This window comes from Impatiens glandulifera, chromosome 9 (assembly GCF_907164915.1).
Source record: "Impatiens glandulifera chromosome 9, dImpGla2.1, whole genome shotgun sequence".
Taxonomy (NCBI): Eukaryota; Viridiplantae; Streptophyta; class Magnoliopsida; order Ericales; family Balsaminaceae; genus Impatiens; species Impatiens glandulifera.
The window spans coordinates 29,505,774-29,528,497 of NC_061870.1; the positions used below are offsets into that span (position 1 = coordinate 29,505,774).

The 22,724-nt window shown below is 34.5% G+C and overlaps 6 protein-coding genes across 7 annotated transcripts; 4 read left to right on the plus strand and 2 right to left on the minus strand.

The window, feature by feature from the left end:
- Positions 1-125: 125 nt before the first annotated feature.
- Positions 126-3,555, plus strand: LOC124915081 (actin-histidine N-methyltransferase). The gene is made up of 12 exons (XM_047455733.1): positions 126-597; positions 679-754; positions 1,166-1,371; positions 1,465-1,551; positions 1,701-1,793; positions 2,197-2,351; positions 2,461-2,545; positions 2,646-2,732; positions 2,827-2,946; positions 3,035-3,136; positions 3,216-3,383; positions 3,461-3,555. The coding sequence occupies exons 1-11, from the start codon at positions 247-249 to the stop codon at positions 3,381-3,383; spliced, it is 1,530 nt and encodes a 509-aa protein (XP_047311689.1). The 5' UTR covers positions 126-246; the 3' UTR covers positions 3,461-3,555.
- Positions 3,556-4,003: 448 nt separating this feature from the next.
- On the plus strand, positions 4,004-5,312 carry LOC124915083. Its single transcript, XM_047455734.1, has one exon. It carries the CDS (start codon positions 4,080-4,082, stop codon positions 5,109-5,111), a length of 1,032 nt encoding a protein of 343 aa, XP_047311690.1. The 5' UTR covers positions 4,004-4,079; the 3' UTR covers positions 5,112-5,312.
- A 1,880-nt stretch (positions 5,313-7,192) lies between these two features.
- LOC124916173 (F-box protein SKIP14-like) lies at positions 7,193-9,812 on the minus strand. The gene is made up of 3 exons (XM_047456901.1): positions 9,279-9,812; positions 8,007-9,190; positions 7,193-7,735 (listed from the first exon to the last, which is right to left on the minus strand). The coding sequence occupies exons 2-3, from the start codon at positions 9,009-9,011 to the stop codon at positions 7,193-7,195; spliced, it is 1,548 nt and encodes a 515-aa protein (XP_047312857.1). The 5' UTR covers positions 9,012-9,190; positions 9,279-9,812.
- Positions 9,813-10,866: 1,054 nt separating this feature from the next.
- LOC124914865 (plant UBX domain-containing protein 1) lies at positions 10,867-14,038 on the minus strand. The gene is made up of 7 exons (XM_047455484.1): positions 13,882-14,038; positions 13,331-13,427; positions 13,107-13,175; positions 12,502-12,569; positions 12,292-12,421; positions 12,093-12,197; positions 10,867-11,487 (listed from the first exon to the last, which is right to left on the minus strand). Exons 1-7 carry the CDS (start codon positions 13,957-13,959, stop codon positions 11,285-11,287), a joined length of 750 nt encoding a protein of 249 aa, XP_047311440.1. The 5' UTR covers positions 13,960-14,038; the 3' UTR covers positions 10,867-11,284.
- A 1,847-nt stretch (positions 14,039-15,885) lies between these two features.
- On the plus strand, positions 15,886-18,181 carry LOC124913634 (serine/threonine protein phosphatase 2A 57 kDa regulatory subunit B' theta isoform-like). Of its 2 annotated transcripts, XM_047454041.1 has the most exons (5): positions 15,926-15,944; positions 16,066-16,139; positions 16,386-17,570; positions 17,651-17,990; positions 18,143-18,181. In XM_047454041.1, exons 3-4 carry the CDS (start codon positions 16,452-16,454, stop codon positions 17,987-17,989), a joined length of 1,458 nt encoding a protein of 485 aa, XP_047309997.1. In that variant the 5' UTR covers positions 15,926-15,944; positions 16,066-16,139; positions 16,386-16,451; the 3' UTR covers position 17,990; positions 18,143-18,181. The 2 variants fall into 2 exon arrangements, with proteins under 2 accessions (XP_047309996.1, XP_047309997.1); XM_047454040.1 differs by having other exon boundaries at positions 15,886-15,944; positions 16,066-17,570.
- A 1,636-nt stretch (positions 18,182-19,817) lies between these two features.
- Positions 19,818-22,443, plus strand: LOC124915285 (probable carboxylesterase 11). The gene is made up of 2 exons (XM_047455977.1): positions 19,818-21,085; positions 21,693-22,443. Exons 1-2 carry the CDS (start codon positions 20,214-20,216, stop codon positions 22,228-22,230), a joined length of 1,410 nt encoding a protein of 469 aa, XP_047311933.1. The 5' UTR covers positions 19,818-20,213; the 3' UTR covers positions 22,231-22,443.
- Positions 22,444-22,724: the final 281 nt, after the last annotated feature.

The following is a 22,724-nucleotide window of genomic DNA, read 5'->3' on the forward strand; positions in this document are numbered from 1 at the left end:
TTTTCAAATAAGGGGTCATCAAATTAATTAATATATATATATATATATTAAATTTTGTATTATAAAATTTAAATTTAATTAAAACAAATATTCAATACAAACGAATTTTCTTCATTTGCTCACCGCTTCTTCATTTTCTTATCCTCTCTAACCGCTCCATCAATTCAATATGAAACTCCATTGATGACAATGACGAAGCTGATGTGACCGTCTGCAATCTCACCTTCCTTCTAACACGATCAAACTATGGATTTGCTTATTCTCCCAAACAGCAACTGTTTCTCTTCTTCCACACTCCCCGTTCGTTCTAGGTTTTCTCTCTCCGTTCGCTTGAGCGGTAGGAAATATAGCTCAGTTCCGCCACGCAGAAACTACTTCTGTTCAGCCTCCAGTCCAGATACGCTTATTGCAGGTTCCTGTAATGAAGAACGTAAGCCTCTCGAGGTTACGAGCAAGAAGGAAGATGATTACGGAGACTTGAAGTTGTGGATGCACGAAAACGGCTTGCCTCCTTGCAAGATTGTTATCAAGGAAAGGCCATCCAACGACACGAAACTTAAGCCAATCCATTATGTTGCTGCCAGTGAGGATCTTCAGGTCTTTATCGTTCTTTCAATGCTTTTTTTCGTTTGAATTATGTGCGTTGATTCTGTTTGAAATTGGCGTTATGCTCTGCAGGCAGGGGATATTGCATTCTCTGTTCCTAATTCATTGGTTGTAACGCTTGAGAGAGTTCTCGGGAACGAAAACGTTGGTAAGCCTTAACGATCTGCTTATCTAACCAAATTCCTAAAATCTTGAACAATCAACCAGATAAATTAAAGCTAAGAATGTCAAAAGAAACAATTAATTTCCCTAACAATCTTGAGTAGTCAAATGTGTCTGAATATAGATAGTTTATGGATCCACATTTTTTAGATCTTATTTCCATTACATTCTTGCCATAGATGAAACATATTACAGAACTTATTACAGATAACACCAGCTAATCAATAACGTAGTTACTCATCAATGAGGGTTTGTTTAATTCTGAATTCAAAGACTACAGTGTTGTACTGTTACCATGAAGGCTTACTGTTGCTATCATTATGGCTATTTTTGCATGTTTAAAATGCTATAAAATCGTGTGGCTGGTGATGACTTTATATCATATTGGTTTGATCAGCGGAGTTGCTAACTACAAACAAGTTGTCCGAACTAGCTTGCTTGGCTCTTTATCTAATGTATGAAAAGAAACAAGGGAAGAAGTCTGTATGGTATCCATATATAAGGGAGCTTGACCGTCAAAGAGGAAGGGGACAGTTAGCTGTGGAATCACCTCTCCTCTGGTCAAAAACTGAATTGGATTATCTTACCGGTAGCCCCACCAAGGTGCTTGTTCCTCCTAAGATATCCTATTGTGCAACTCATACTCCAAATTCGTTTTTTAGTTGATCATGATTATTGATTTGGCTGATAATATAGGCTGGAGTCCTAGAGAGGGCTGAAGGTATCAAGAGAGAGTATAATGAACTTGATACTGTTTGGTTTATGGCTGGATCTCTGTTTCAGGTCAGCATTCCTTCTGTAGACTTGAGTTTCAAGTCGTCTTGGGCATTCCTTTATTCATTTTTCTGAAATTTGGATTTAATTTTATACACTAAGGCCCTCTCTTCCAATTGTTTGCCCTTTGTAATTTTCTTATTTTCTTGGCTTTGCAGCAATATCCATATGACATACCAACTGAAGCTTTTCCTTTTGAGATTTTTAAACAAGCTTTTGTTGCCGTACAGTCTTGTGTTGTGCATTTGCAGGTAACTTTTCCGCTTTTGTGATGGAATTAACTTGTTATCAAATTTTATGTCACTTTCATATTTTCTCTTGATTCATCTTTTCTATTTTATTGAAGTATTACTTTGTCTTATTCAGTATAGGTTATATGTATTGGTCCTATTCTTTGTTTCCATTTTTCAAAATTCAAATTAAAGCTATGGCATTTCACATTATCCAACTGTTTCTCAAATTCAAATTTAAAGAACTAACATAGAAGTGTAGACTTTCTTATCAACTGTTTCCAAATGAGCCTACTACTTTGATGTTACTCACTTTTAATCTGTGATTCTTGGTGACAATCAACCGTTCATATGCGTGAAAAGCATTCAATTATATGCACAGACATAATCTTATTTGTCAACCGTTGTTTTTTCTGATTTTCAGAATGTCAGTTTGGCTCGTAGATTTGCATTGGTCCCTCTCGGTCCACCATTGTTAACCTATGGAAGTAGCTGCAAAGCAATGCTAACTGCTGTGGATGACGCAGTTCAATTAGTTGTTGATCGACCATACAAGGCTGGGGAATCCATTCTTGTTTGGTAAGAATCTGTTTCCAATGATTGTACAACTGCCTATAAATGTTAAAGGGGACTTTAACTTCCATGCAATGAAGAGTTATATCATAACTTGAAAGAATCTTTTTTTTAGGTGTGGGCCACAACCAAATTCGAAGTTGCTTTTGAACTATGGCTTTATTGATGAAGATAATTCATATGACCGCTTGGTAGTGGAGGTAAAATTTGTCATCTCCTCTACCAATAAAATCCTTTACTCTCCAGTTAATTTCCATTGGGTTCTAACAATATTAACTGCACGATTCCTCGCGTTTTCAGGCCTCATTAAGTACTGAAGACCCACAATATCAAGAAAAGAGAATGGTTGCTCAAAGAAACGGAAAGCTATCAGTACAAGTGTTTCATGTAAGTGAAGTTAATAAAATTGAACTTGATCTATTCATGAGGAGGAGCGCCACCACAATCTTATATAATTTTTGAAATGTATTTGTTATTGAAGGTCTATGTGGGAAAAGAGAGGGAAGCCATTATTGATATGCTTCCTTATTTAAGGTTGGGATACGTTTCAGATCTTTCAGAAATGCAATCTGTCATATCATCTCAAGGTCCAGTATGCCCGGTAAGATCTTATTTTATTTTGTAGTTGTTTTGTATTGGATGTAGCAAAATATTGCTATGAACAAAAAGACACTATATATATCCTGTAGGTGAGCCCTTGCATGGAACGTGCAGTTTTGGATCAAGTTGGTGATTATTTCAGAAGTAGACTAGATGCTTACCCAACTACTCTAAGCGAAGATGAATTATTGGTGAGGTTTAATAATAATATCTGTATATAATCTTATAAGTTCTTAGACAATTAATGAGAGTTTCTGGGTAATTATGTAGTTGGGAGATTGTAATTTGGAGGCAAGGAAGCGAGTTGCTACACAGCTTGTGAGGTTGGAAAAGAAAATGCTAAACGCGTGCTTGCAGTCAACGGTTGAGTTTATTAACGAGTTACCTGACACGAGTTTATCGCCATGTCCAGCACCTTATGCCCCGGCATTGAAATAGGTTTTGAATATTTCTGTGTGTATATATATATTGATATGAAATTGCACCACTAATTATATTACATTGGGTTTGTGCAGCTTGTGACTGTAGTGTGTAGATTAATTAGAAATGGTATGGTATGCATGTTGATGTTTGTAAAGAAAATATTGAATAAAAAAGAATAATATTTTTGGAATGTAATTGAACAGGTAAGATAAGGCAGCTCAGCTCAGCTGGCGTCGTCGGTGGAGTCTGTAAAAATATTTGTTACTGACTGGTAATAATATTATTTGTTAAATAAAAGAAAAAGAAAAAGGAAGGAAGAGGGACACGCGTCTAGTTGGTGGTAGATGTTGAAAAGGGTGGGGGCATTGTTTCTTGTTCGCTACGTGTCCCGACTTTTTATTATTGAGAAATGCTACGTTCGGGCTTCCCATTGGTGACGTTCCTTTTCAACCAATGAAAGATGTTGGTTTCTTTGGATACGGTGCTTTATTATGATCTACCCCATCCAATCATGTCTCTTCACTGCTCCCTACTTTCTGACGTTTGCCCTAGCTAGCCTTAGTACACATACGTGTCCCTTCATCCCTCCGCTGATTTATTATTTGATTATCATCTTCTTTCTTTTCTTTCTTCAGTACTACTTACTACTCATCCACCCACCCACCCACAAACCCAGAAGAAGAAGAAGAAGAGACTGCTAATTAATTATTAATGGAAGCACGGAAGAGATGGTACGCCGTCGACAACAAAGATATTAAGCAGATAATGCAAAGATTCCGTCCTATTGTCCCTAAGCCGACTGGGGGGGACTCTTCCTCCTCCGGATCTCCTTCAGTTATCACTACTACCACAGCCTCCGCCGGCGGCAGAATTACCAAGACTCATAAGAGAAGGTACGTTAGGAATAAGAATAGGAGGGGGGGAGCTGCTAATAAGAGAAACAAATCATCAGCAGAAGCAGCAGCACAAAGAGATTCGCTCTTCACGCTACAGCTACTTCCTGCACAGGAGGAGGAAGCAGATCACCTTCCCATCATCCCCCCAAAGGATTCTCCACCAAATGATGATGGTATTCTTCTACCCACTTCGTCGTCGACGACGGGAAGTGGTGGTGGTGTTGGGATGAACAACAACAACAACACCAGTAGTAGTAGTAGTAAAAACAAGGAGAAGATGATGATTCAGGCTTTCAGCTTGTGGGACCCATCATCACTACTAATAGATCGGACGGTGGAGACGTGGGTTACAGTAGAGCGCGTGACAGGGAATTGCATGGATGGAAGGTGGTGGTTAGGAGGAGGAGGAGGAGGGTGTACGGAAGAGGATGAGGAAGAGGAGATGATAATGAATCTGGAAAGGGACGCGTGTCCTGGTTTCATATCGGACGGAGATAATAAGGTCAAGTGGGTGAATATGGCATACAGGAAATTGGTGTGGAATGAAGAGGAGGAGGGAGTAGCGCCGCCGCAAGTGGCGGTGAAGGTGGTGGTGGCCGGGGATAATAATAATAAAGAGTTGTTGGCATCATCAATATCATTATTAGGACATTTCTCATGCTGGGTGAGGGTGCAATTTGAATTAATGTCCTCGAAATATAGTTTGGAAAAGCAGTGCCGGCAGATTGTAGTGCCGTGTGATGTATGGAGATTGAAGAAGAAGAAGAAGAAGAAGGAGGAGTTTGTTAGAGGAGGGCTTGCATGGAAACTGGACGTTCAAACTGCTCTTTCCTTGGGAAGAAGATGATCATCATCCAATTTATTATTAACTGCTTTTTAATTGTTCCATAATCATAATCTTCTTCAAGACTTGTTCATCATCAGGTACACATTGTTGTATCATGGGACTCCTGTGTAATATTATTACCCTAACTAGTAATTAATTTAATAAGTGAGTGTGTTTGTGAATATTATTATTGCAGCTGCTTATCTATTAAGGTTGAGAAGATCAAGCTCTCTCATCATTAATAATTAATATTTTAATCACAATATCAATGCTTCATTATTATATATGATTTGGTTATATGTTTTAGTTTGTTCCCGTGGTCGTCGTGGTGGGGTATGTTAGTGTTTGTACATTTAATTATATATGTTTTAATTAATTTGCAAAAATTAAATATTAATGAGATTATTAATTAATATTAAGTTATGTGAATGGACGTTTAATTTACCACAAAGAAGTTATTTTTAAATAAAGGTTCATCTTTTTCTATAAATAATAAATTATATATATAACTTTTGATATCATTTAAACTGCAGTTGTTATAATTTGGATATTACATATGAAATTAATTAAATAATGAATTTCGTGTAAAAATAAAAAAATTAAATGAAAACAAAAATATTGGCTTTTGACAGGTAAGTAGATAGAATAGAAACTGACATTAATTAATAATAATAATAATAATAAGTTTAAGGGCGGATATATGTGCTGTCCATCTCTCTCTTACTTATTAGAGCATTTAATAATAATAAAATAATAATCACCTGGGCTGCTGCAGCTGCTAAGTGGGAGTTTGGCAGTCTTTCTAGAACAGCACCCTTTAATTAATTAATTAATTAATTAATTGCTCATTTTCCTTTTTCTCTTTATCTTCTTCATTTGACATCATCACCTGGCCACGCTTTTTGTCTTTGATAACTACCTCTCTCATTCTATCCCCCCAATTCAAACATAACCAATTAATTTCAAATCTTTCTTTCAAACCTCCCACCCTTCATTCAATTAATAATAATAATAATGTTCCAAGTAACCAAAACTAGTGTATCACCCTCCTCTTTACATTTACCAGCAGTTTTGACGAGCTGCACAAGCAAATCAAATAATGAATGGAATGGAACAGAGACAGAAAAAGAAATCAAGACCGAAAAGGAAGTAAGCAATAATCAACATTCTAGCCTTTTACCTGAATAGAAGAACCCCTCTTAAACAAAATAATGAAGAATCCTCAAAGAGAGTAGTAGTAGTAGTAGTAGAACAACCATACAAACCACCATAGGACAACCAAACTTAAACTTTTCGGTCAGCCAGTTTCATCCATCCTATCATCAGCCCCCTAGATAGATAGATAGATAAAACTCATGATTCCCTGCCAATTCATCAATTTCATCAACTAACTTCTCAGCACCCAATCAGGTAACCCTCCTTGACAATCCTGCGTCCTTTATATGTTCCTTCACTTTCTCAACCCACCCTCTACCTCATTTGACAATCCAGAGTGAACTAGAAACTTACTTTATTGGCAAATGCTGCTCGCCTGCAGCATAAGCACATACTGTCTCTGTTTGTTAGTTTGTCTGTCTGTTTCCCAGTTAGTCTGTCTGACTGTCTGTTTGTATGTCATCTCCTACTTATAGTCCCATGGGCTGCAAATAGGAAAGAACACCCCACACCCACCTCCCAGTCTTCCACCCATCCAAGGCAGTTCAAGTGATAACTGTCTTGAACTGAAAGGCTTCCACTAAAAACACTTTGAATGAAGTTGGGGGTCACGACAATTGGATGTTGTTTTGCTAGCCTCCTTCTAAGGGATGAAACCACTAGTCTAAAAAAATGATTAACAAGATTCTTCAAGTGCCTAGGCCATCGCATCACAACTTCGGCTTACTCCAGAATATTACAAGTTTCAAGTGCCTAAGCCCAACTTATCACAAACAAGGCCAAAGCCGCCATCGCATCACAACTTCGGCTTACTGCAGAATATAACTAGATATTTCAAGAGCCTAAGCCAACCTGGAGTTTTCCTTATGATGCCAAATATTTGAACAGAAGAAGACTCCCAGTTTCCAATGGTGCATGTCTGAATGAATGCATTACATAGCGGGATCTTAACTGAAAACGTAAAAATGAAAATTTCCATCTTGACGGAAGATTGTGCAGTTTGAGGAAACACCCATTTCCTCCTGACATTTTATAATCTTCTTCAAACAACCCAAGCAGAGAAAGTCTAGACAAAATGTTTCCTCATAACTGCTGTCAGAAATGCAGTGACCACAATTTATGCACCTTGTAATACAACAGAGACAAGCCTTACATAATTGAGCACTAGATCCTTGACAACTCTCTGCAGGGCAATCATAGACCTGCCTAAATTTCTGGCACCCTGGGCATTTCTCAATATCAATAGGCCGATCATCAGTGCAAGACAGATATAAGTTCCCAGCACCGTAGAACCGAGGCTTGTAGGAAGCAACCTGCTTTTTGTGATCAATATCTAGTAACAAGTTTAGCTCATCAAATTGGTCCTGTGTAACAATCTGAACATTGCCTACACTAAGTTGCTTTATTCCAGGGAAGCCTAAGGACTTGAAGGACTTTAAGCAACACAAGATACTTTCCATGTCGAGTCTCACGCAACCAGGAATGCTAAGCTGTATTTGGAAGGGAAAATCAGTGAGTTTCGCTACATAGCCAAAAGAAGATAATATAACCTCCAATTTCAATAAAGAAAATGTAAAAACAATCAGCCAGGATAATACATATGTTTGATAAGGGTATGTTAGAATTTAAATTCCATTTCTTATTACAATTCAATTCCTTAATTTAGGAAAAGTGGAAGAATTATGAATCTTAAGAATTTTCAATCTTAGTTTATATGAACCAACAAAAAAACAAAATAAGAATCAGACCCCCAATTCAAACTATATTCCAATTAAACCCAAGCAAGCATAAACATATTTGAAGCATAAAGAAATTAGAATAGGAATTCAAAGAATTATAAACTTGCAGACACTCACTAACCTTTATCATCCCCGGGTTGCTTTCAAGTACTAGCCTCAAACCACCAACAGTTATTCTAGTACATTGTACAAGTCTCAAGCATTGAAGATTTCCTCGTGCCCTACTAGTCAACCATAATAAATTATCATCAGTGAGCCTGGTGTTCAATGTCCGGTCTATGTGAATACAGTTCCAAAGACGAGAACTGTTTCGAACAGTATTGCAAAAATTTTTGCTAACACTTTGAATATTAAGAAGATCTCTGACACCAAGGTAACCAAGTATAGTAAACAATACATCGGGTGGACAATCCTCGAAATAATTTTTACCAGCACAATTAATCGAGGACCCTTGACATTCATTATTAAGTTCATCATCCCGATATTTCTCGTAGCCATAATACATCACCTCTTCTATGTTATCACCCATTACCACCGGATCACCATCAGATAGTGCTATCCCTAATCCTACATGAAACTCCATTGATATTTTGTTATTAAGTTCATCATCCCGATATTTCTCGTAGCCATAATACATCACCTCTTCTATGTTATCACCCATTACCACCGGATCATCATCAGATAGTGCTATCCCTAATCCTACACGAAACTCCATTGATATTTCATTAACCTCCTTCAATTCTCTATATAAGAAGTCGTCCTCCCCTAGTTCCATCTCAACATCATCACAAATAAACCCCAGAGAATCCATTTCCATGTCAAAAACTTGTGTAAAAGTATAGATAAAATCCATACCAAAAGGATCAGCTGGAAGCAAATCGAGAATATCATTGGATAATCTCTCTGATGTCTCAAGTAGGTATCCCATGGTATTATCTATTTCGAATCTAAAACTCGTATTATTATTATTATTATCATTTAAACAATCCTCCTCTCCACTCATCTTAATTGCTGAACAGAAACTCATAGCGTCATCAACATGTATGTACGTAGAGCAAAGAACAATAAGCAAGAAACCGATGTCTATGTGACGGACACGCAATGTGAGGAAAAAGCTACATGGAAAACACTCAATTATATGATTGATAGACAAAATACAACACCACCACAATGTCCAGACTCCTCCTCCTCCTCCTCAGGCGAAACCTAGAAGAAATGAAAGGAATATAAAGGAATAAGATAAAGAATATAAACATAATATATTATAAGGAGTTTGAGATCAGAATGAGATTACCTGAGATATTTGAATCGAGGATAAACAAAATGAAAAAGGAAATGGTGAGGAGAACGGAGAAAGTAACAGATGAAAAAAACGGAAGCAGTAACTGTAGCGGCAGCAATCTGAATTTGTTCGTTCAATCTGTGAGCCAACAATGGATGGAAAAACCGATGATGATGATAATGATAATGAAGAAGAAGAGAGGATCAAAGTAGAATGATGGAATGACAAAAGAAATTACATACTAAATACTAGATGATGAGAGGAGAGAGAGGGAGATGAGGCGGGAGAGAGGGAAGAAGATGTCCACCATAACCCCCTCATCTTCTGGCGCCATACCCCTATTTTTTCTCCTTTTATTTTGCTACTACTAAGTAAACCCACCCCCTTTATTTTATTTCATTTCTAGTCAAACGTAAATAAATATATATAGGACCTTGTATGAATCAATGAATAATTATTATTTGTATCTCTAAAATAAATATAATTACTTACAATTTTCATATTGTCAATATCAACTTGTATTTAATTTTCTGTGAATATTTTATGTCTTTTTTAATTTACAAAAGGGTCAAAATAAAATCATTAAAAAAAAGATGGATGCAACCTACTCTACTCTACTCTTATAATGCTCTCTTCATAAAATAAAATAAAATAAAATAAAAAATAAAAATAGAACTGGCTAATCAGAAATCCCAACTTATAGATAATTACTATTACATAATATCCATAATATGGTATATAAATAATATTATATATATATATATATATGGTAACATGTATAAATTAAAATAACGCTAAAGGAGAGCCTTCAAGCTAACCTAACACGCGTGGAATGAGAATTAGGCCCAGCGCTAAAGAGACAGCATGCATAGCTACAAAAATAAAATTAAAATAATGGATATTTGGACTCATTTTAATCTGTCATAGTAACATAAATTAAATTTCAAAATAAAATATAAATATACAATTTAAAATGGTCTAAACTAAATACTCGTTTGAAAAAAAAATATATATATATATATTAAGTTAAGTCGGTCACTAATTTATCCCACTTATTAAAATTTATATATTAATAATATTTAAAAATATATATTTTGAAAAAATAATATTAAGTTTGTACTTGGTAAAAACAAAAATTGACTTATGAGTCAAGAAGAAGAGAAAAATTTTAAGTTGTAATTTTTATTTTGGGAATTTTATTCTTACACGGTTTTTATCCTATTAAAAACTATTTTATAATACAAATATCTAAGTATCCAATCTTTAATATTCTTCCACTGCTAGCAAGCCATTCAAGCAGTTACAACCAATAATTTATCTATATCAATATATTATTACCACGGTAATACCGAATTAGGAGACATGAATTTCAATTTCCAAATTCACTCAAGTATTGACACATCATTTCCAAATTCACTCAAGTATTGACACATCATTTTCGACACCATTTATAACACCATAATATAAAATCATCAAAATAAATATTCATTGTGATCCTGAATATAACTTATTTCAATATAAGATAACGACTCTTAAGGAGAGCAAGCCTGGTAGATAGCATTTTAAGGGGTAGTAACTTGCTTAATTAGCTGGGAGCAGAAAGGAGGAACTGATCTAACTAATAAATATGTCTGTCTGTCTATGATAGATAGAAGAGTAAGTAACATGTCCATTTCTTAGAACCCAATTCAGGCATCATCATGTTCTCTTCGGCATCTTACCATTATTATTACTTCACTTACTCTATAAGCTAGCTAAACCCTACACCAATCTAATTTAGCAAACATTCAAGCACACCTTCCTAAGACAGGAGACAAAACTACTAGTCCATCATCATCATCATATCACATAAAAAAACAATCTAACAACGTTTAATTTCATGTAGATAGTAACAAGGCACACAGGATGGGACGTCTTTATCCAATTATCCCTAGTTCACAATATTCCACCATAGTTTTCTCTAAAAGATACATACCATGGAGGATTCGGTCAGACCAAATTTTCCATAAACATGCATATCACATTTTCAGCCACTTTGGTTTACCAGTCTTCTTAGCAGCAGCAGTACCAGTAGCAGAAGCAACTGGCTTTTGTTCTGGATTAGGGTTTGTGCTTCCTTCAGCAGGTTCTACAGCCTTATCTGCTTGATCATTTACCATCTCTAAACCCATTAATGATAAGACGTCCTCTTGAAGGAAGGGGCCTGATGGGGAGTTATCACCTGGAAGCAAGCAAGAAAGGAACATTCAAGGAAAATATATAACACTAAATCAGATAGACATAACAAAGTTGAATCTACAAGTTCCGAGCGAAATATTATGTTTGAACGATGCTTTTGAGATGGAAAATGTGAGAGAACTGAAACCACTGTAATACTACTGAGCTTATTTAGAAACAGCTATTTGGCATAATCTCTAGCACAATCACCATTCCATTCGAAAATAGGCAAAAGTTGAAAGAGATAATTGTTTCGTTTGGCATAAGATTGATTTCACATGATTTTTCCATGATCACAAAGTAAAATGTGATAGCTCATTATCACCTAAAACCTGGATAATAATTTCCCCCTTGATAAAGAGTAGAGGTCATAACTTGAACAATGTTTAGTACTTCTTCAATGAAGCTGGTTTGATAGCAGTAAACCACATAAATTCGTTAAATAAGCTAACAGTAGGTGCTAGATTTTCACATGATGTTAAAATACTTGAAAATATATCTAAAGCTTATTTTCATGATATTTTTTACTAAAATTACTTAACTTCTTAATTTTTAGTTTTATCGATCCATGTATACAAGAAAACTTGCCAAAGGAGCCAAACTATGTACCTTTAGGCAGGTCATAAGAAAAGTGCACAATGGCACCTGGAACAAAACCAGCAACATGAAAATCCTGTGAGAAGTCTTTTATTTGCTTCTTTGGTGGAGTAGTGTCTACAAGAGCAAAATTATCAGATTAATGTTTGCCAGCAAAGCATACAAAACTCTATCACTTAAAAATAACTAAAGAGATTTCTGTGTTGCTTACATAAATAAAAGGGTAGATCTGGTTGTGCTATTACTTTCTTCACAAGATCAAGTAAGCTCTGAATTTTGTCGGAGGATTTAAATGTAGACTCTAGTATGCTATTGTCAGGAAACCGTACCCTAATAACAGCCTACGTAATGGAAAATAATAAGATTTACTATAAAATCTATTGCAGAAGAATAAGTTAGAAAAGACAATAATAAAACATACTTTAGGTAACTTTGATCTGCGAGCCTCTTCTTCAGCATCTCGGATTTTTTTGGTCTTCAGATATTTATCTGCTCAAAATCCAAGTTGGGCCATTTAAGCAAACACATTGCAAGCAGGCACTTGTGCGAAAGGAAACTCACACAATTCCCTTCTTTGGTTCTATTCTATACAAGTGGGTGATAGTAGTTTATTAAGGTCATTTTTACTCATTTTCTATACTTCACAAAATGGTTTTACATTCATTTATTCTTCGAGATTATACTACACGGCTATCTCTAGAGAAAATCCACACATGTTGTTCGTGAAACCTCGTTATCCAATTTCAGTGCTAGCGAGTTACATTGTTGAATTTTGGAGGTGACCGCCATAAAAATCCTACTGCAACGAATAATTTATTGGACAATGCTTCTCAGCACGCCTCAGTCAATTGGTGTATTATAAAGATAAGTTTTCTATTTTTGCTTTTACGAATACAATAATTAATGAAGCAATTTGCAGTAATATTTTCCAACATATTAAGGACATAAACCATGAACGTACTTTGCACACGTGCAGAAGATTACAACAATGATCAGTTGCAAATAAATATAAATCAGTTGCCTTACCTTCCTTTTTGGAAGCAGTCAGTCGGTAGAAATCCTGGCTTGTGAACTCATAATAGTCATCTTCTTCCTCTGCAAAACAAGGCCAATACAACATTTTATTTAGTGGCAAACTAAAAGATGCTTAAATCTTGTGTATGTTGAGACAAATGATGAACAATTGATGTGTACATTAATCGAATTTGATCAAATAAAATTTAACTAAATTTTGTTATTGCTCCTTATACCAGTACTGGGAACGTGATTGGTTGCTGTAGACGCAGTTGAGGTCTCAAATACACGAATAGCTTGTCCATATTTTTCCTTTGCAGCTTCGAACTTTGCCTGGCACCAAATAGCAGATTAAAGAGAGCTAAATCAGGTTTGACAATCTTCCATTTACAGATAAACATTGTATCCTTTCATTATGAATTGCTGGTTCTAACAACTAGTAAGTGATCCAACTCCTAATAATCAGAGAAATGGCAAGAATCTTATTTCTCATTGTTTCAAATGGAATTGGAGTATGTCTTTCGAATCACAGCATAGACTCACTGTGAATACACAATGATACAAACTATTAAGACAATTCAAACAAGAAACGTGCCGATATATCCATGGTGATAGCCAGAAAGAGCTGATAAGAGGAACCCTAATCTCGTCATAATAATAAAATACAAAACAAAAGGAAGATAATGCGTCAATGATGGAATATGAAAAGAGAAAAGGACTCATTCAATAGATCTGTAAATGATAACAGAAGATGGATGATCAAGAGATAATAGAACAGATGAGAAACCTTAATTGCTTCTGCGTCCATTCGATCAATAGGAGTAAACCTGGACCTCTTCGAAACTGGATGAGAATCAAGTATCATAGAAGTTCGATAAATCTCGAACACCGATCGCCTCTCTCTCGGATAGAAATGAAGAACAAAATTTATAGGGTTTGATGGAGGTTCCTGAAATTATTTTATATCAAATTAAGTGAATAATCAAACCATAAATTAAAATATGAAACATAGTTTATAAAATAAATTATATTAATAGGTTATAAAAAACACATTAATCTAAATTATGATCAAATAAATATATTTATTGTTTTAATTTGGAGTAAAAAAAATATTGAGGAATATAAACCTAATACATTAAGTCAACAAATTTAAAACATCAAAATCAAAAGTTCTTTAAAAATAACAAATTAGGAAATACAAGATTTGTTAATACTTAACTAATTGACCAAATATAATCATCAAATTGACGAAAAAACGACAAAAATAATTTACCTAATTGACGAAATATAAATATCAAATTGACGAATAAACGACAAGAATAATTTACCTAATTGACAAAATATAAATATCAAATCGAGGAAGAAACGACAAACACATACATGCATGCAACTTTTTAAATCATCAAATTGGATCACCCAATCATGAAGCATAATTTATATTTAAGTTTGAGTTACATTTATCCTTCAAAATACGTCTAATCCAGTCATTTTTACGAGTTAAATACACAACCTTGAAATACACTTAACCAATTAAACAACGAACAACGAACGGAATTTCATATTAATCTTAATAGGAACCATTTTTTTTATATATTTTGTCTTATGAGATGGATGCAAATTTTGTGCTTCACAATATTTGAGTTCTTATTTTTTCTACTGCAACTTCTAATATATATATATATCTTCAATCTGTATAGGTTGGTCAATTTATAATTAAGTTTGTCTTATAGATTTTTGTAATAGTAGAAAATAGGTAAATTCTTTTATGTTTTAAAATTTTCATGTTTTATTAAAATTATTAGTTGTTCACGTACTAAATTTAAGATGTTTCTTTTATTTTGACAAGACTAAACACAAATCAATAAGTTTAAAATATCAAGATTCATTTATTAAAATCAAACTTTTCAATTCACAATACTCAACATAGCATATGGTGGACCTTAACAATTTATTATTGTTGTTCATTTTGTTATACATTAAAATGCATAAATGGCTAAATATATATTTTTTCAAAAATCACAAATGTGACCACTCTAGACCTAATCCAATATATGAGCAGTTGCATTTGTCTAAAAGTATCATAACCAATAATATAATATGATTGGTCCATAGTCTTGTGGAAGAAAGCAATTTTTTTAGATTTGTTTCATACTAAACAAAATATAAGAGAGTACAATTATTAAATGAAGGTAGTTTCTTAAATAGGGTAATTTGTAAATTAATCTTTAATTTACTTTTATTATCTAATAATATTTATTTTTCAAAATAAACAATAATATTAATTAATATATTTATTTATTCAAAATAACATAATACTGTATATAAAAAATATACAACTATAATACCATTATAAATCAATATATATATATATATATTTATTAACTATTTAAAATATAAAATATAGTACAAATTAATTATTTTTATTTAATATTTGAATATATATATTTATATTACAAGTATTTATTTATCTTATAAATTTACTACTCAAAATAAGCGTTTCGGAACATAAAAATTTCTCTCTCCTATCCCCATGTCATGCCAAGTTCATTCGTGGACTTATTTTCACTGATTTTTTCGTTAATTTTATAATTTTTCTTATATTTATATATTTATATGAATAATTAATAGCTTTAAAATATCAATACAAAGTTTAAATTTCTAATTTTTTATTTTTTTATAATTACATAAAATATTTAAACAGAAGAAAAGAGTAAAATAAAATAAAATATATTAGTTAGTTTAAAATATTCATTATATATATAACATTATAAATTTCCCTCTCTCTGCAAATCCATTTCTTCCTTTCTTTCCTTCTTTCTGCATATTTCAGAGGAAAGTTTAAGCTTCTAGGTAAGCTTTAACCAGGCACTTGTCTTTCTCTTTCTTCCTATAAACTAGTATTTTGATATTGTTGTTCGATTTCTGATTTGGATTTGACTGATTTTCATTATTGTTTCTACATCATATCCAGATCTTGTATCTTATGACGATCCAGTTTTCTGAATTCTTTTGGATATTTCTCATACTTCCAGAAGAAAAACGAAGGTGACTTTATAACATTTCTTATATTTGTGTAATGGCGGCAGCATTAGATTTTGATTAGAGCTAGCAATCTAGGGTTGGGAGTTTGTGATATTGATTTCTCTTAATTGTTGTTTGATATTGCTATTCTTTCCTCAATAAAGGATATCATGTCATAAGTTGGATCAGCAATTAGTTTATCTGTTTCCCAGATGATGATGAGGAGATTGATTCATTTAGATAAGAATAAGAAGCTTATTTTCTTGATAGATAGGTTTTCAATGGATTGGTAGCACTGACTTGAAATTGGTGGAAGGAGTGACTGATGCCTGAAGGATGCTCAAGCAGTTATTGAATAGGCTGCCAAAGAAGCTAGCTAAGACAACAGAAAGTCGCAATGGGAGCAATTCAATGGCATCTTCTTCAGGACACAGTTGTGTCAATAAGCTTCCACAAGCTTTAAATTCAAAGTTAAATGAGAATATGTTACTTGCTTCATATGAATCACTGCCGGATTTTAAAGATGTTCCAAATTCTGAGAAGCAAAGCTTGTTAATTAAAAAGATGAAGTTGTGTTGTGTTGTGTTTGATTTCACTGATCCGTCAAAGAATCTGAAAGAGAAGGATGTCAAGCGACAGACATTGGTAGATCTTATCGACTATGTCACGTCTGCAAATGGGAAATTCAATGAAACTGTTGTTCAAGAAATGACTAAGATGGTATCTGCCAATTTGTTCAGAACAGTGACTCCTCAACCTCGCGAGAACAGGGTTCTAGAAGGCTTTGATTTGGAAGAGGAAGAACCTTCAATGGACCCATCATGGTCTCACTTGCAAATGGTTTACGAATTCCTTATGAGATTTGTGACATCACCCGAGACAGATGCAAAGTTAGCCAAACAGTACATTGATCAATCCTTTGTTTCAAGGTTGTTAGATCTGTTTGATTCAGAGGATCCGAGAGAAAGAGAGTACTTGAAAACTGTTCTGCATCGCATATATGGAAAATTTATGGTGCACAGGCCATTCATTAGAAAATCAATAACCAACATATTTTATCGTTTTATTTTCGAAACTGAGAAACACAACGGAATTGCTGAGCTTTTGGAAATACTGGGAAGTATAATCAATGGGTTTGCTTTGCCATTGAAAGAGGAGCACGTAATCTTTCTTGTCAGGGCACTGATTCCACTTCATAAGCCGAAATGTGTGACAATGTACCACCAACAGTTATCTTATTGCATTAACCAGTTTGTAGAAAAGGACTGTAAGCTTGCTGATACTGTCATAAAGGGCTTATTGAAGTATTGGCCAATAACCAACAGTTCAAAGGAGGTGATGTTTTTGGGCGAGCTGGAGGAGGTCTTAGAAGCAACGCAACCTCCAGAGCTCCAGCGCTGTATGGTGCCCTTATTTCACCAAATTTCTGGTTGCTTGAGTAGTTCACATTTCCAGGTTGGTTCTTTTTTCAACGTGTCATGTACACAGGCTGTATGCTATAGACTTATAGTTGTTAATATAAACCATACCTGCAGGTGGCTGAAAGAGCTTTGCTCTTATGGAACAACGATCGCATCAAAAACCTAATCAGACAAAACCGCAAGGTCATATTACCAATCATCTTCCCAGCCTTGGAGAGAAATCATTGGAATCAAGCTGTACAAAGCCTGACACTTAATGTCCGTAAGATTTTCTCTGATATTGATCCAGAACTGTTTGAAGAGTGCTTGCTCAAATTTCAAGAAGATGAAGCAAAAGTGGGAGAGACTAAGTTGAAAAGGGAAGCTATTTGGAAAAGGCTAGAGGAGATAGCAGCAATGAAAGCTGCCAGCAACAAACCCGGGAAAACTAACTCATCAATGCCATCTTGCTAGAGTAGAATCTCCATGGCCTTGATCTTGTTTTATTTTATTTTATTTCATACCATAACTGTGAGAACTATATATATATATATATATATGATGATGAATTGTGCTGCCTTTTGGGTTTCTCCTACAATGACAAGTAAAGATATTGCTGGCATGCAGGATTCGAAGCTGCCCGTATCCAGCTCAGGCTTGGGAGAGTAAAAAGAAAGCGAGTTTGACAAGGGCTCGCTAACAAGCTGAACAAAATTGAAGGGCATAATTTTGAAGGTACTCTCATTACTGTATTATTGGTTTCGGTTTAGTATACTATACACATGTATTTGATGTTCCTGGTTGTATTGGTTAAGATAGATACGATTTTGTTCTTCTATTATTGTTTCTATCTATCCCTTGGTTGTTACTTAAACTTTTGTGGGTGAAAATGTGGATTTCAATCTCACCTATTTTGTCAGTTATATGCTGGTTCCTATTAAATGACAAATGCCTCTCTTAAATCAAAATAATTTCAAGTTATGGCATTTTAACTCCAATTAATTATAAGCTTTAATCTATTCTAAGTTATACTTTATTATTATTTTTATTTGAGGAAGCCAACAGCTAACTCACTTAAATTAAATGTTCATTAGTTTCTTAAAATAAAAGTTATAAATTAGGAAGGGTTTAAAATATAGTACAATAGCTTATTTAACTCTCTTAATATAAAACTAGAGAAACAATTGAAGGAGTGAATTTGAATTTGAATTTGAAAGAGAGAACGAGTGATGGTTTTATTATTTTTTTTATCTTATACTTTTTCATTTTTTCAACTAATATATTATCTACTCTATTGTCTGTTATTCATCTCCCATACCTTAGGGTGAGGATATGTTGTCCCTTATTGTCTCATTTATCAAAACAACATAATTTTAATAAATTAGACAAATAAAAAATTATATATATAAAATAAGTCCTAAATTTTAAATCCTAAACCCTAAAAATTTATATATATGATATTTTATTTTAATATTCAATTTTTTCATTCTTTTCTCCACTCTCTTCTCTCTCCTATGAGACAGCAAGTGGGACATTATCTTGGGACAATTATCTTGGGACAGGTGATCCGAATTCCATAACTCGAGTGAGGATCTGCTGTCTCATTTATCAAAACAACATAATTTTGATAAATTAGACAAATAAAAAATTATAAAATCTTAAATTCTAAATCTTAAATTCTAAATTTTAAACCCTAAAAAATTATATATATGACATTTTATTTTAATATTTAATTTTTTTTCTCTCACCATTCTCTTCTCTCCTATGAGATAGCAAGTGAGACATTACAGCAATTTCCCTATAACTCTTTTAAAATTATTTATTTTTAAAAAAATAATTTTTTCTTGCATGTGTTATTAATGTTTTATGAAAAATAAATAATAATATTTGACACTAAAGTTTCTCAATTGTATGTTTTAATACTTACATAAAAAAAAATACTTTTTAACATAATATTACATTTTTTTTCATCATATGTTACAAGAATCCTTTTAAAATAATTAAACTTGTCATCAAGATTAAATATCTAATTTTAACATAATAGTACATTTTTTTTTTTTTTTTGCATCATATGTTACAAGAATCCTTTTAAAAATAATTAAACTTAATATCAAGATGAACTATTTCCTTTATGATATTAATAATTTAATATATATATGATTTTAAATATTATAATGATATGCTAAATATTATAATTTAAAGAAATTGTGATGTAAAAAACAATTAATTATAGTCGGTGGGATAAAAAAGAAAAGAAAAAGTTTGTGTAACGAATAAACCAAACATTCTTGGGTGGGTTGCATATCTGTTTGTTTATTTGCACCGCTCTTCTTCCCTTTCCCCCATGTCCATACGCCGAATCCCTTTCAGCCATTGCAGCATCACTGAGTTTGAGACAGATCTCCCGCACTTGATTCACCAGTAAGAGAATTCTCGATGTGATCTCTCTGTAATTTTACTGCAAATCTCAACAAGTAATTGCTGTCTGTCTGTCTGCAACTCAAACGATTATACAGGGACGAAGGAGAAGAAGGATTTGATTCTCTACAAGTATAGATACATAGATAGATAGAAATCACAACACGCAAAGGATGTAGAGTAGATCAGACAAAGACAAAGAGAGCGCCATTGTTAGATCACCTCCGTCTAATTGTGTGTCGGTTGTCATTGAAATTATAAATCCGGAGGAACTACGAAAATGCCAAGCGTTGCCGTGAAGCTTTACAGCGTCTTCTTCAAACTCCTTCTCAAGCATCGTCTCCAGAATCGGATCCAGAGCCCTAACGACGACAGCAATAATAATCCCTTCGGTGTTACTTCTCGCCTTGAGGAATCAATCGCCACCGCTAATCCATCCTTCACAGATGGCGTTGCAACTAAGGACATTCACATCGACTCCATCACTTCTCTCTCCATTCGTATCTTCCTTCCTGATACCTGTTTAATCTCGCCCGATTCGGACCATAAGTCGCATTCTGCAACAGTTAGGGCTAGGTCTGCAATGAGACAGTCCGAGCCTGATCTCGGATCTCTTCTTAAGGATCCAAATCAACCACTCGTCCGTCGCAACAGCTACGGTACGCAGACGCCTGGTAATGGAATGGCAATTGGAGATGCTCGCATTAGGAATAGCTATGGTATTGGTGCTGATGATTCGAATACGAAATCGGATAACGGCGTGTATAGAGGATATGCTCCGTCAGTTTCTCACTGCCGTAAACTGCCGGTGATATTGCAATTCCACGGCGGAGGGTTTGTCAGTGGGAGCTGTGATTCTGTGGCGAATGATTTCTTCTGTCGCAGGATTGCCAAGTTGTGCGATGTTATTGTTCTGGCAGTTGGCTATAGACTTGCTCCTGAGAATCGGTATCCAGCTGCATTTGAAGATGGGTTGAAGGTGTTGCATTGGCTGGCGAAACAGGCTAATCTGGCGGAATGCAGCAAGTCTTTGGGAAGTCAGCGTGGTGGCGGAGTAGAACTGAAGAAGGCTGATTTTCAACGTCATGTAGCTGATGCATTTGGGGCATCAATGGTGGAACCCTGGTTGGCTGCCCATGGAGATCCCTCCAGGTTACTTTTTTACCTTTCTTCTTTGCTTTTGTGACTGCCATGATAGTCACTTGCGTTGATTTCCCTTGATACAACTTGTTGTTCATCATGCTTAAACTATCGAACTGGATTTTACAATGTACAGAAGCTGTAGGAAATATGGAGCAGTAGTTGTTGATTGTTGCATCATAAACATCTCTTTATGGTATTTGCAACTTATGGAAATTACTTATTCTTCATTCATGAAGTAATGACTATTTGCAGATGAGATGCAATATGCGTTTAATCCTGTTGCTCAAAACGATAGATCTCTATATCTTACACTACTCAAATAAAGGTCATGAGCAGATGCTTATCTTGGTCATGCGATTGCTTCTTTTGTGTGATACATTATTGCTTCATCATGCTACCATTCCTAGAAATTATTGATCCTCGGGTTATTTGCACACCTATTTGCTCGGAGAGGTAGCAGAATTTCTATTTCTCTGTTGACATTTAATATACCATGTCTGATTCAAGGTTGTTGTTGCTGATCTTGTCCAATTGAGATAATTTCTTGGACTTTTCACCTTTTTTATTTATGTTTTTGGTGAGTTGGCAGAGCTGTAACACAGTTTTGGTGAAGCAGGTGCGTTCTTCTTGGGGTTAGCTGTGGTGCGAATATTGCTGATTACGTGGCTAGGAAATCAGTTGACGGAGGGAAGCATTTGGATCCAGTAAAAGTGGTTGCTCAGGTGTTGATGTACCCATTCTTTATTGGAAGTGTTCAAACTCATTCAGAGATAAAGTTAGCAAATTCGTACTTCTACGACAAGACCATGTGTTTACTAGCTTGGAAACTGTTTCTACCCGAAGAAGAATTTAGCCTTGACCATCCAGCTGCCAATCCTCTTGTACCAGACAGAGGACCCGCTCTGAAGCTCATGCCACCTACACTGTCAATTGTGGCCGAACATGACTGGATGCGAGACAGAGCCATAGCATACTCCGAAGAATTGAGGAAGGTGAATGTCGATGCACCGGTTCTAGAATATAAAGACGCAGTTCACGAATTTGCTACACTCGATATGCTCCTTAAAACCCCTCAAGCTCAAGCATGTGCTGAAGATATTGCTATCTGGGTTAAGAAGTACATTTCACTTAGAGGCCATGAATTCTCCTACTAAACAGGAGATCAATGCAACTTTTTGTACTATGATCATACTAGATTATTAATTAATGAATATTGTCTTTTATGATCGTAACATATGATAAAATGAGTGTCGAATTTCATTGTGCCCAAATGGCCGTATTTTTTCATTTTTTTATTCTGCTTTGTATCTATCCTGTTGTACTGTATATGGAAAAAGTTGCATTTCTTGTTACTTTATTATCTTTCAGACTTTTTTTTTTTTTTATTCTTATCTTTATAATCTAGTGATAAGATTCCGCTTTCATATATAAGTATTTTGAGTTTTCTAGTGTTAAGAATCCGCCTAAGAGTTCAAAAGGTTACGGGTTCGATTCATATATAAATGTTTTGAGTTTACGCGGGTTATCGTTATCGGGTAGTTCAAATATTATTTATTTAATTTGAATTTATTAAAAAAATGTTACTTAAATAAATAAATAAAATAGCATCTTGTTTCTTCTTTCTTCTTCGTCCAGATCCCAATTTTTT